At 38.8% G+C, this 13,036-nt stretch overlaps 1 protein-coding gene across 8 annotated transcripts in view; it reads left to right on the top strand.

The window, feature by feature from the left end:
* LOC126458475 (leukocyte elastase inhibitor-like) overlaps window positions 1-13,036 on the top strand; it is a 200,202-nt gene that overhangs the window by 140,195 nt on the left and 46,971 nt on the right. For 2 of the 8 annotated variants that reach the window (XM_050095569.1, XM_050095568.1), the window contains exon 8: window positions 2,112-2,244. The exons of 5 other annotated variants lie outside the window; for them this stretch is intronic. In XM_050095569.1, the coding sequence (XP_049951526.1) occupies window positions 2,112-2,239 (128 nt within the window). In that variant the 3' untranslated portion in view covers window positions 2,240-2,244. Of the gene's footprint in view, window positions 1-2,111; window positions 2,247-13,036 lie in introns of those variants that run through there. One more of the 8 variants, XM_050095565.1, reaches the window with a different exon arrangement.

The raw sequence follows: 13,036 nt of genomic DNA, 5'->3' as shown, positions 1-13,036 counted from the left end.
GCGGCTTAGATTCGGGAAATTTTTTTGTCCTTTATTTCGAGTCTCATTTTTCAGGCGCGGCTTAGATTCGAGTGCGGCTTAGATTCGAGTAAATACGGTAGCTCAAGTTTGTGGGATCCATACCAAAAAGTACTAAAAGAGGACATTGAAAATATGCAAAGAAGCTCAGTATGAATGGTATTAGATTTACTTGAATAATGGGAGCGTGTCACATAAGTATTGGAGTGATTAAGCTCATGTCTTTGTGAAAAGTGAACAGTGATAGTAAATAATGATTTATAGATTTAATAAACAGGCTTATGGAATGGGATGAGAAACATTTACACCTTGGCATAAATGGAAGGTACATAATATTGGGAGCATATTTTGTGTGTGTGCCTTTTGAAACAGTCGATGAAACTTTCTACCATACTCTTCATCACCAAATATAAGATCCAGACCTCTGCCTGCTGGAAGATATAGTAATATTGATGATGAATAGTTACAAGAGAACCATTGGCAGGAGTTTTGAAAAATGCTAAATTGGAAGTAATCTGTAAAAGTCTGAGGGAAAAAAAGTGAAGAAAAATAAACAAAGCGGGAAGTTGGAATGAAGAGGGCATGAGCAGACCATTACAGAGAGATGTAGGCACCTATGTCTCATAAGTACTGAAGAAATTATCCTACGTATAGTTTGTTCACCTTTTAATACACATGGATATCAAATTTAAGACATCTTTTACAACAATAAAATTGTGAAACTTCCTGGCAGATTAAAACTGTGTGCCAGACAGAGACTCGAACTCGGGACCTTTGCCTTTCGTGGGCAAGTGCTCTACCAACTGAGCTACCCAAGCATGACTCACACCCCATCCTCACAGCTTTACTTCCACCAGTATTTCATCTCCTACCTTCCAAACTTCACAGAAGCTCTCCTGCGAAACTTGCAAAACTAGCACTCTTGGAAGAAAGGATATTGCGGAAACATGGCTTTGCCGCAGCCTGGGGGGTGTTTCCAGAATGAAATTTTCACTCTGTAGTGGAGTGTGCACTGATAAGAAACTTCCTGGCAGATAAAAACTGTGTTCTGGACTGAAACTTGAACTCAGGACTTTTGCCTTTCGCGGGCAAGTGCTCTACCAACTGAGCTACCCACACATGACTCACACCCTGTCCTCACAGCTTTACTTCTGCCAGGCAAAGGCCCCAAGTTTGATTCTCGGTCCAGCACACAGTTTTAATCTGCCAGGAGGTTTCATATCAGTGCACACTCCACTGCAGAGCAAAAATTTCATTCTGTAATAAAATTGTGTTTATATAAACATCAACTTCCTTAAAGTTGGACTCTGTGGACTTGGATCACATGAAAAGATATGTAGTAAGATATGCTTGTTGTTTCACAGACTCCCTAAGTTTGAAAGAAAAAATAGGAATGGTGGCTGACAGAAGATTGTAGCCGAGGAGTTCTGTACAAGTACAAAATTTCACTGTTGCTTCCAGATGGCTTTGATAGTTGATGCTGGATGCTACAGACTCAGTGTTGTCTAAAGACAAGTTACAACTGAGTTCCAATTAATTCTATCCAGTATGCACTGACCATAATTGCATTCTTTGTGCCATCTTGGTGTTGCCCACTGCATATTTTGAATTACTGCTGATGCAAATGCTGTAGAAATGTAAACAGAAATCTCAAGTACAAACAACATTCTGGGGAGGGCAACTACAGTTCAGAAACATTCTGAATAACAATAAAAACACTCAACACTCAATAACCATTCAATTTATCATTTAAATTATAACAACTAAAACACTCAAGAATGGCGAGGTATTTCCAATTTGTTATTCGAAACAGTCAGACCCTTCTTTATACTTTCTTTCTCTGCATCTATGTGGCAGTGCCCTAAGACAGTTTTCAGCAACTTTTAAAACTAATTGTGAAACTTCCGTATCCAGTTTTCATGGAATTCCCAATAAATATGGTGAGTATTAGAATTTTCTGTCATTAACCCTTCCTGATTTATTCATTTCAGAATTAGACTCATTTGAGAAACACTCTATAATCTGCAAAAAGATAGTCCTGGCTCACAGATGAGAATATTCTTAGTAATGGTAATTAATATTTTTGTCCATAGGAGCAATTATGATGACATACTCCTTGCCTCCACCTCCTGTTGAGTTCAAAGTGAATCATCCATTCTTGTTCTTCCTGAAGGGCATTTCTTCCAATATAATATTCTCTGGACGTTTCATGACCCCATGAAAAAGGTAATATATTCCTTTTTTGGAGCACTAAGGAAATTAAGAGAATTTTCATATAATTCAGAAATATTTTTTTGTATTTTGTGGCTGATGCTTTTTGAATAACATCATTTATTGGAAGAGTCACTTGTTCTTTCACAACTTTTCTCTCAGCACTAATTATTATGGTGTTGTGTGCCGTCATCACTACCAACAACAGTACATTAGTGTTCAAAAGTCAAATGCAATCTTTAAAAAAAGAGAGAAACCACTGTAAATAGCCATAAAGATTTAACCAAAAAGAAAAACTGAACTGTCTGCATAGCTTGGTTATCAAACACAACAATAATTTTTCATTAATCCCATAAAGCCTCAATCATGTTTTCACTTTTCTTCTCACAGAATGTAGGCTCATGGCTCTTGGTGAAATTTAGAGTGTAACGGCATAAACATGCCATAAACTCCCTGTCTCATAAACAGAATTCTCAGAGAGCCGGAAATGTTCAGTAAGAGCATTTGAAAACTGCTTCCCCAAGAAAATAGTTAAATATACTCGTAAGAAACCTTGTAACAAACCATAGCTTACTAAGGGTATAAAAATATCTTGTAACCGGAAAAGGGAAATGTATCTGACAGCAAGAAAGAGTAGTGACCCGGAAACTATCAAAAATTATAAAAACTACTGTGTTATATTAAGAAAAGTTATTAAAAAATCCAGGAGTATGTGTATCATGTCTGAAATCAGCAACTCTGATAATAAAATTAAAACAATTTGGAATATTATTAAAAGAGAAACAGGTCAACCAAGAGCAGAGGAAGACAGTATTACCATCAAATTGAATGAAAACTTTACGAACAAAAAGTCAGAAGTTGAAAATATTTTTAATAATCATTTTCTAAATGTTGTGGATATAGTAGGATCCAGGTGTTCATTAGAAGATGCTAGGCTGTTAATGGAAGAGGCCATACCTATGCAATTTGATACAATTGAAATCTCACCCACTTCTCCCTCTGAAATTAGGAAAATAATAAACTTGCTTAAAAGCAAAAACTCACATGGAATTGATGGCATTTCCAGCAAAATACTAAAAGCTTGTTCTCAACAGATAAGTAAGATTTTCAGCCACCTGTGTAATAGCTCTCTGGAACAGGGCATTTTCCCTGATAGACTGAAATATGCTATTGTTATACCTTTGCATAAAAAGGGGGATAGATCTGATTTCAACAATTACCGTCCAATCTCCCTTCTAACAGCTTTATCCAAAATTTTTGAGAAAGTAATGTATTCAAGAGTAGCTTCACATATCTGTAAAAATGAAGTACTAACAAAATGTCAGTTTGGTTTCCAGAAAGGTTTTTCAACAGAAAATGCCATATATGCTTTCACCAGTCAAATTTTGAATGATCTGAATAACCGAACACCACCCATTGGGATTTTTTGTGATCTCTCAAAGGCTTTTGATTGTGTAAATCATGAAATTCTGCTAGACAAGCTCAAGTATTGTGGCATGAGTGGGACAGTGCACAAATGGTTTAATTCGTACCTAACTGGAAGAGTGCAGAAAGTTGAAATAAGTAGTTCTCGTAACATGCAAAGATCAGCACATTCCTCAAACTGGGGAACTATCAAGAATGGGGTTCCACAAGGGTCAGTCTTGGGTCCTTTGTTGTTCTTATTATATATTAATGACTTGCCATTCTATATTCATGAAGAGGCAAAGTTAGTTCTCTTTGCTGATGATACAAGTATAGTAATCACACCTGAGAAACAAGAATTAACTGATGAAATTGTCAATACTGTCTTTCAGAAAATTACTAAGGGGTTCCTTGTAAATGGACTCTCACTGAATTTTGATAAGACACAGTACATACAGTTCCGTACAGTGAATGGTATGACGCCATTAATAAATATAGACCTTAATCAGAAGCATATAGCTAAGGTAGAATATTCCAAATTTTTAGATGTGTCCATTGATGAGAGATTAAATTGGAAGAAACACATTGATGATCTGCTGAAACGTTTGAGTTCAGCTACTTATGCAATAAGGGTCATTGCAAATTTTGGTGATAAACATCTTAGTAAATTAGCTTACTATGCCTATTTTCACTCATTGCTTTCATATGGCATCATATTTTGGGGTAATTCATCACTGAGGAATAAAGTATTTATTGCACAAAAGCGTGTAATCAGAATAATAGCTGGAGTCCACCCAAGATCATCCTGCAGACATTTATTTAAGGATCTAGGGATATTCACAGTAGCTTCTCAGTATATATCTTCTCTTATGAAATTTGTTATTAACAACCAAACCCAATTCAAAAGTAATAGCAGTGTGCATAACTACAATACTAGGAGAAAGGATGATCTTCACTATTCAAGATTAAATCTAACTTTGGCACAGAAAGGGGTGAATTATACTGGCACTAAAGTCTTTGGTCACTTACCAAATAGTATCAAAAGTCTGACAGATAACCAACAAGTATTTAAGAAGAAATTAAAAGAATTTCTGAATGACAACTCCTTCTACTCCATAGAGGAATTTTTAGATATAAATTAAGGGAAAAAAAAGAAAAAAATATTTAAAAAAATAAAAAAATAAAAAAAAATAAAGTTGTTATATTAACTTAAGTATGTTGTTAAATTAACCTAATTATGTCATGTATTGGAAAATTTGACTCGTTCCACATCATTACGAAATATCGTATTCATGATCCATGCAACTAGTATTAATCTAATCTAATCTAATCTAATCTAATCACAGGTAGTTTAAAGGCCCAAGTGGATTTCAGTCTTCCTCAAATAAAAATAATCAAGGCTAACCACTGCTTTCTTCTGCTGTATCTTCTACTGTGTTTTGAATAAAGGCAGTGACTTTGTTGTAGCATACATTGATGGTGAAAGAGGAGAAAAACGCCACAGGTTATTATATTGATTTTCAAACATAAAATCTGAAGTACACTTCTAAAAAGAATTCACAGTATACACATTTTAACTGCATTTTATCTTCAGCACAATGCAGCAGATGAGAAGTGACCCTGCTGTGAAGTCCCTCAGCTGCTCATACACTTGATTGCATTTCACTCTCTCTCTTGTATTGAGCAAATATGCATCATTTCAACAGATTTTATATTTCCTGTGGTGTACCTAAACCATTTCATGTGCATGCCCAAATGTTTTCTTAAACCTGTCATTGGTGCTTGCTTCCTTCTCCAGTTCAAAAAATGGTTCAAATTGCTCTGAGCACTATGGGACTTAACATCTATGGTCATCAGTCCCATAGAACTTAGAACTACTTAAACCTAACCAACCTAAGGCAGTTACACAACACCCAGTCATCACAAGGCAGAGAAAATCCCTGACCCCGCTGGGACTCGAACCCGGAAACCCGGGCGCGGGAAGCGAGTACGCTACCGCACGACCACGAGTTGCGGACCTTTCTCCAGTCCTTAGTTACCTGAACAATTGCTTCATCTGTGATAACGTTGACGTCTCTGACAAGCTAAATTACAATGTTTCCTCCTTCAAGCTATCTATTGATATAATACAGCTGATAATCACATCCCAAGTATCCAGTACACACTTGTAAAGATAGGAGACATAAATATTATTTTTCTGGGCATCTAAATTCATGGTATTCAAGACTATCTGTTAGTTAATAGTGTACTAGGTAACTTGTAAATGTTAAAGCTTGCTTGTATCTCATATTTTAGTTTAACTGTTTGTCATCTGTAATGGCAGTGTGGTACCATGCGAAATTTTATTTACAATGTCATCAGGACTTGGATGTAAGTGCACTGAAAATAGCTACACAGTAGCTGAAATCAACCTGCAGTAAACAGATTAAAAATTTACAACAAATGCTTTCCCTCTTCCCAATCTTGGAGCTCATTAGTGATATTGTGAACAAACAGTTTATGATGGAAACAAACCTGAAAATCTACTTTTGTTACATCTACCACATACAAAATTCTATTTTTGCCCATTTGTTGGTGGATGATTAAAACTCTTCCTACTATTATAGCTTGAATAGAAAACATTTAAAGGCTATTTATGAAATAAGCCTTTCTCTGAAGTTTTCAATTGTTTGTGTGGATGTATCAGATAAAATGATTCAGTTGAGGATACCCATGTATTTGACAGGAAGTCTTTCACAGTTCAGCTGCAATTGATCTGAATTTCTTATCTAGAGCCCACAGTTCCTGTTAACCCACCATTACTTAGCAATTATCCTTAAACTCCCTCTCACAAAAACCTGACACTGGACTTATCATAGGTTCTTCAATTTTTAGTACCAATTATGTTTGCCACATTGTTTTTCAAAAGTTCTTAAATCTAGCATGTCTGTTTTGTAAATGTTTTGGGTTGTTAATTGCTAGCATCTTCATATTCTCATTTGTCAGAATACTTCATCATCCAGTCGTACATATGTTTTGCACCATACAGGCTTTTCATTTCCTATATCTTCCTTGTTTCTATAGCTCACAGGATTTTATATTCATTTAGTATTCACAGAGTGATACTCTTATTAAACACCATTTCCACCATCTAATGCCCCAAATATTTTTAGTCAGGCTTCATTCTCACTTCACTTCTTGCTGTCTGCTTTGTTGTTGTTGTTGTTGTTGTTGTAGGTAGTGGTGGTGGTGGTGGTGGTGGTGGTGGTGGTGGTGGTGGCGGTGGCGGTTGTCATCGTCATCGTCAGTCTGAAGACTGGTTTGATGCTGTTCTCTGTCCTAGTTACCTTGTGCAAGCCTATTTGCCTCTGCATAACTACCATATCCTATATTGATTTGAAAGTACTTATCATAGTCAAGCCTTCATTTCTCTCCCCTCCACTCTGTCCTCCATTAACAATTGTAGGATTTCTCAGTGCCTCTGGAGATAGCCTATCAAACAATCCCTCCCTTATAAACATCCTAAAACTTTGAATCTCCTCCACCATATTTAGTTATTTGCCATTTTTATATGTCTTCATCCTGTGTGTCTCACAATTTCAAATTTGGGGCAACATGTCCATTTTGAAATAAATGGGAGCCTCAATTTTTATTTATTCAAATGTTTTAGAAAATATAACAACATGATAAATTCTCCATCCAGTTTGCTGTATGAAAATTGTGAATGTTACTGTAATTGTTTTATGCAGAAAAATCTTGTGGGTGGCTTGATGAGTGCAGCTGTTGATTCCTTCGAATTAATAATATTTTATTTTAGATTTAATTATGCAGACATGGCATGCACCACCCATCAGCCATGAGGCTCAAATGTCCAGCCATAAGGAAATAACAGGTTTCATTGTAGTATGTAAACTGCTTTTAGCCTTAGTAACAGCCTCAACTTGGTGAGCAAGGAAATTCATAAGTTTCTTGAGGTATGGAATATCAGGTTAAACCCAGTCACTGAAGAGTAGGTTTCATAGAGCTACCAAATGGTGGATTCTGTTCATAATTAAAGTTCACCAGCAGCAAGATGCAATCAATATCTTCACTCCATGTTAACAGTGGTAAGGTTACCAATGCAGAGCCACTAATGCAGAGTCACTAAACATGGTTTTCCAAAATTCCTTCACCAAAGAAGATGAACTAAATATTTTAGAATATGAATTAAGAACAGATGCCACCATAAGTAACTTAGAAATCCTTGGTGTAGTGAAGCAGCTTAAATTACTTAATAAAGGTAAGTCTTCTGCTCCGGATTGTATACCAATTACATTCCTTTCAGTGCATGCCGATTCAGTAGTAACATACGTGGCAAACATATGCAACTGCTCACTTGACTGAAGAGCCATTCCTTAAGATTGGAAAGTTGCACAGACCACTCCAATAATCAAGAAAAAAAATAGAAGAAGTCCACTGAATTACAGACCCATGTCACTGTCAATTCGCAGTAGGATTTTGGAACATATACTGTGTTTGAATATTATAAATTACCTTCAAGAAAATGATTTATTGACAAATAGCCAACACAGATTCAGAAAATATTGTGCTTGTGCAACACAACTACCTCTTTATTCACACTAAGTAATGAGTGCTATTGACGGGTTTCCAGATTTCCAGGGCTTTTAACACAATTCCTCATAAGCAACTTCTAATCGAATTGCTTTCCTATGAACTATCATCTGATTCTTGATTTCCAGTCAGGAAGGGTGCAGTTTGTAGTAATTGATGAAAAATCATCAAGTAAAACAAAACTGATAACTGATGTTCCCCAAGGAAGTTCCTAATCTACATAAATGATATATGAAACAATCTGAGCAGCCCTCTTACATTGTGTCATTTACTATCTCTTTAAGTCATCAGATGATCAAAAGCAATTGCAACATGATTTAGACAAGACATGTATGGTGCAAAAACTGACAGTTGATTCTAAATAGTGAAAAGAGTGAAGTTATCCATGTCAGAGCTAAAAGGAATGTGCTAAATTTCAGTTAAATGATAAATCACACAAAACTAGAGGCTATGAGTTTATCTACATACTTAGGGCTTACAATTACAAGTGACTTAAACTGGAAATATCAAACAGATAATGTTCTGGGGAAAGTGAACCAAAGACTGTGATTAGGTGGCAGAACACTTAGAAGATGCAACAGGCCTATTAAAGAAACTGCCTACACTACAGTATCAGTCCTCTTCTGGAGTACTGCTGCATGGTGTTGGATCCACATCAGACAAGATTGTTGGAGGACATGAAAAAAATTCAAAGAAGGATAGTTCATTTTTATTACTGTGAAATAGAGCAGAGAGTGTCTTGGACACGATGTCTGAGTTGTCGTGGCAATCATTAAAACAAAGGCATTTTTCATTGCAGCAGGATCTTTTCACGAAATTTCAGTCACCGACTTTCTCCGCCAATATGAAAATAGTTTGTTATTGCCCATCTACATGGGGAGGAATGATCATTGTAATAAAATAAGAGAAATCAGAGTTTTCATGGAAAGATTTAAGTGTTTTTTCTTCCCACTTGCTGTTCGAGAATGGAACAATAGTGACATATATTGAAGGCAGTTCGATGAATCTGCGGTTTGATGAATCCTCTGCTAGGCATTTAATTGTGAATTGCAGAGTAGTCATGTAGCTGTAGAATGTAGATGGCACAGAAGTTAGCCGTGCTTCTGTTGTTATGCACTATGAAGATCTGACTACAATTATTGTAGCAATGACCGTTCAGTATTGATTTTACTATATCTACATTATGCACAGTTCACCACACTATTTAATTTTTTGTTAGCTATGGCATCTCGTCAACATAGACTTCAGTGACACATCAGCAGATGAAAATATATATCATGTAAAGTTACATAAAAGCTTTGTATGATGTAGTAGATAAAAGTAGCAGCTGAGCAATGTAAGAGGAAGAGCACTGGCCATTTCAAAATACTTCCTTTTCCTCTAAAATAGTACCCAGAAATAATTCTAAAATTATCCATGTATGCACATTGGCAAATGTCATAATTTGATATTAGTGTAGTTCACAGAAGTTTCCTGGTTGTTAATGCATAACATGACTTATTTCCCATCCCGAAAGGCTCTTTCAGGGAGAGCATAAGGGAACAATTGACAATAATGGGGGAAAGAAATACAGTAGAAGAAGAATGGATGGCTTTGAGGGATGAAGTAGTGAAGGCAGCAGAGGATCAAGTAGGTAAAAAGACGAGGGCTAATAAAAATCCTTGGGTGACAGAGGAAATATTGAATTTAATTGACAAAAGGAGAAAATATAAAAATGCAGTAAATGAAGCAGGCAAAAAGGAATACAAACATCTCAAAAATGAGATCGACAGGAAGTGCAAAATGGCTAAGCAGGCATGGCTAGAGGACAAATGTAAGGATATAGAGGCTTATCTCACTAGAGATAAGATAGATACTGCCTACAGGAAAATTAAAGAGACCTTTGGAGAAAAGAGAACCACTTGAATGAATATCAAGAGCTCAGATGGAAACCCAGTTCTAAGCAAAGAAGGGAAAGCAGAAAGGTGGAAAGAGTATATAGAGGGTCTATACAAGGACGATGTACTTGAGGAAAATATTATGGAAATGGAAGAGGATGTAGATGAAGATGAAATGGGAGATATGATACTGCGTGAAGAGTTTGACAGAGCACTGAAACACCTGAGTCGAAACAAGGCCCCGGTAGTAGACAACATTCCATTAGAACTACTGACAGCCTTGGGAGAGCCAGTCCTGACAAAACTCTACCATCTGGTGAGCAAAATGTATGAGGCAGGTGAAATACCCTCAGACTTCAAGAAGAATATAATAATTCCAATCCCAAAGAAAGCAGCCGTTGACAGATGTGAAAATTACCGAACTATCAGTTTAATAAGTCATGGCTGCAAAATACTAACGCGAATTCTTTACAGATGAATGGAAAAACTGGTAGAAGCCGACCATGGGGGAGATCAATTTGGATTCCATAGAAATATGGGGACACATGAGGCAATACTGACCCTACGACTTATTTTAGAAGCTAGATTAAGAAAGGGCAAACCCACATTTCTAGCATTTGTACACTTAGAGAAAGCTTTTGACAATGTTGACTGGAATAATCTATTTCAAATTCTGAAGGTGGCGGGAGTAAAATACAGGGAGCGAAAGGCTATTTACAATTTGTACAGAAACCAGATGGCAGTTATAAGAGTCGAGGGACATGAAAGGGAAGCAGTGGTTGGGAAGGGAGTGAGACACGGTTGTAGCCTCTCCCTGATGTTATTCAATCTGTATATTGAGCAAGCAGTAAAGGAAACAAAAGAAAAATTTGGAGTAGGTATTAAAATCCATGTAGAAGAAATAAAAACTTTGAGGTTTGCTGATGACATTATAATTCTGGCAGAGACAGCAAAGGACTTGGAAGAGGAGTTTAACGGAATGGACAGTGTCTTAAAAGGATGTAAGATTAACATCAACAAAAGCAAAATGAGGATAATGGAATGTAGTCGAATTAAGTCGGGTGATGCTGAGGGAATTACACTCCTGGAAATTGAAATAAGAACACCGTGAATTCATTGTACCAGGAAGGGGAAACTTTATTGACACATTCCTGGGGTCAGATGCATCACATGATCACACTGACAGAACCACAGGCACATAGACACAGGCAACAGAGCATGCACAATGTCGGCACTAGTACAGTGTATATCCACCTTTCGCAGCAATGCAGGCTGCTATTCTCCCATGGAGACGATCGTAGAGATGCTGGATGTAGTCCTGTGGAACGGCTTGCCATGCCATTTCCACCTGGCGCCTCAGTTGGACCAGCGTTCGTGCTGGACGTGCAGACCGCGTGAGACGACGCTTCATCCAGTCCCAAACATGCTCAATAGGGGACAGATCCGGAGATCTTGCTGGCCAGGGTAGTTGACTTACACCTTCTAGAGCACGTTGGGTGGCACGGGATACATGCGGACGTGCATTGTCCTGTTGGAACAGCAAGTTCCCTTGCCGGTCTAGGAATGGTAGAACGATGGGTTCGATGACGGTTTGGATGTACCGTGCACTATTCAGTGTCCCCTCGACGATCACCAGTGGTGTACGGCCAGTGTAGGAGATCGCTCCCCACACCATGATGCCGGGTGTTGGCCCTGTGTGCCTCGGTCGTATGCAGTCCTGATTGTGGCGCTCACCTGCACGGCGCCAAACACGCATACGACCATCATTGGCACCAAGGCAGAAGCGACTCTCATCGCTGAAGACGACACGTCTCCATTCGTCCCTCCATTCACGCCTGTCGCGACACCACTGGAGGCGGGCTGCACGATGTTGGGGCGTGAGCGGAAGACGGCCTAACTGTGTGCGGGACCGTAGCCCAGCTTCATGGAGACGGTTGCGAATGGTCCTCGCCGATACCCCAGGAGCAACAGTGTCCCTAATTTGCTGGGAAGTGGCGGTGCGGTCCCCTACGGCACTGAGTAGGATCCTACGGTCTTGGCATGCATCCGTGCGTCTCTGCGGTCCGGTCCCAGGTCGACGGGCACGTGCACCTTCCGCCGACCACTGGCGACAACATCGATGTACTGTGGAGACCTCACGCCCCACGTGTTGAGCAATTCGGCGGTACGTCCACCCGGCCTCCCGCATGCCCACTATACGCCCTCGCTCAAAGTCCGTCAACTGCACATACGGTTCACGTCCACGCTGTCGCGGCATGCTACCAGTGTTAAAGACTGCGATGGAGCTCCGTATGCCACGGCAAACTGGCTGACACTGACGGCGGCGGTGCACAAATGCTGCGCAGCTAGCGCCATTCGACGGCCAACACCGCGGTTCCTGGTGTGTCCGCTGTGCCGTGCGTGTGATCATTGCTTGTACAGCCCTCTCGCAGTGTCCGGAGCAAGTATGGTGGGTCTGACACACCGGTGTCAATGTGTTCTTTTTTCCATTTCCAGGAGTGTAGATTAGGAAATGAGACACTTAAAGCAGTAAAGGAGTTTTGCTATTTGGGGAGCAAAATAACTGATGATGGCCAAAGTAGAGAGGATATAAAATGTAGACTAGCAATGGCAAGGAAAGCGTTTGTGAAGAAGAGACAATTTGTTAACATCGGGTATAGATTTAAGTGTCAGGAAGTCGGTTCTGAAAGTATATGTATGGAGGGTAGCCATGTATGAAAGTGAAACATGGACGATAACTAGTTTGGACAAGAAGAGAATAGAAGCTTTCGAAATGTGGTGCTACAGAAGAAGGCTGAAGATTAGATGCGTAGATCACATAACTAATGAGGAGGTACTGAACAGGATTGGGGAGAAGAGGAGTTTGTGGCACAACTTGACTAGAAGAAGGGATCGGTTGGTAGGACATGTTCTGAGGCATCAAGGGATCACAAATT

The sequence above is a fragment of the Schistocerca serialis genome, chromosome 2 (genome assembly GCF_023864345.2).
Source record: "Schistocerca serialis cubense isolate TAMUIC-IGC-003099 chromosome 2, iqSchSeri2.2, whole genome shotgun sequence".
In the NCBI taxonomy this organism is placed as follows: domain Eukaryota; kingdom Metazoa; phylum Arthropoda; class Insecta; order Orthoptera; family Acrididae; genus Schistocerca; species Schistocerca serialis.
The sequence above is the reverse complement of the archived record's forward strand: the minus strand, read 5'-3'. Positions and strand labels throughout refer to the sequence as shown.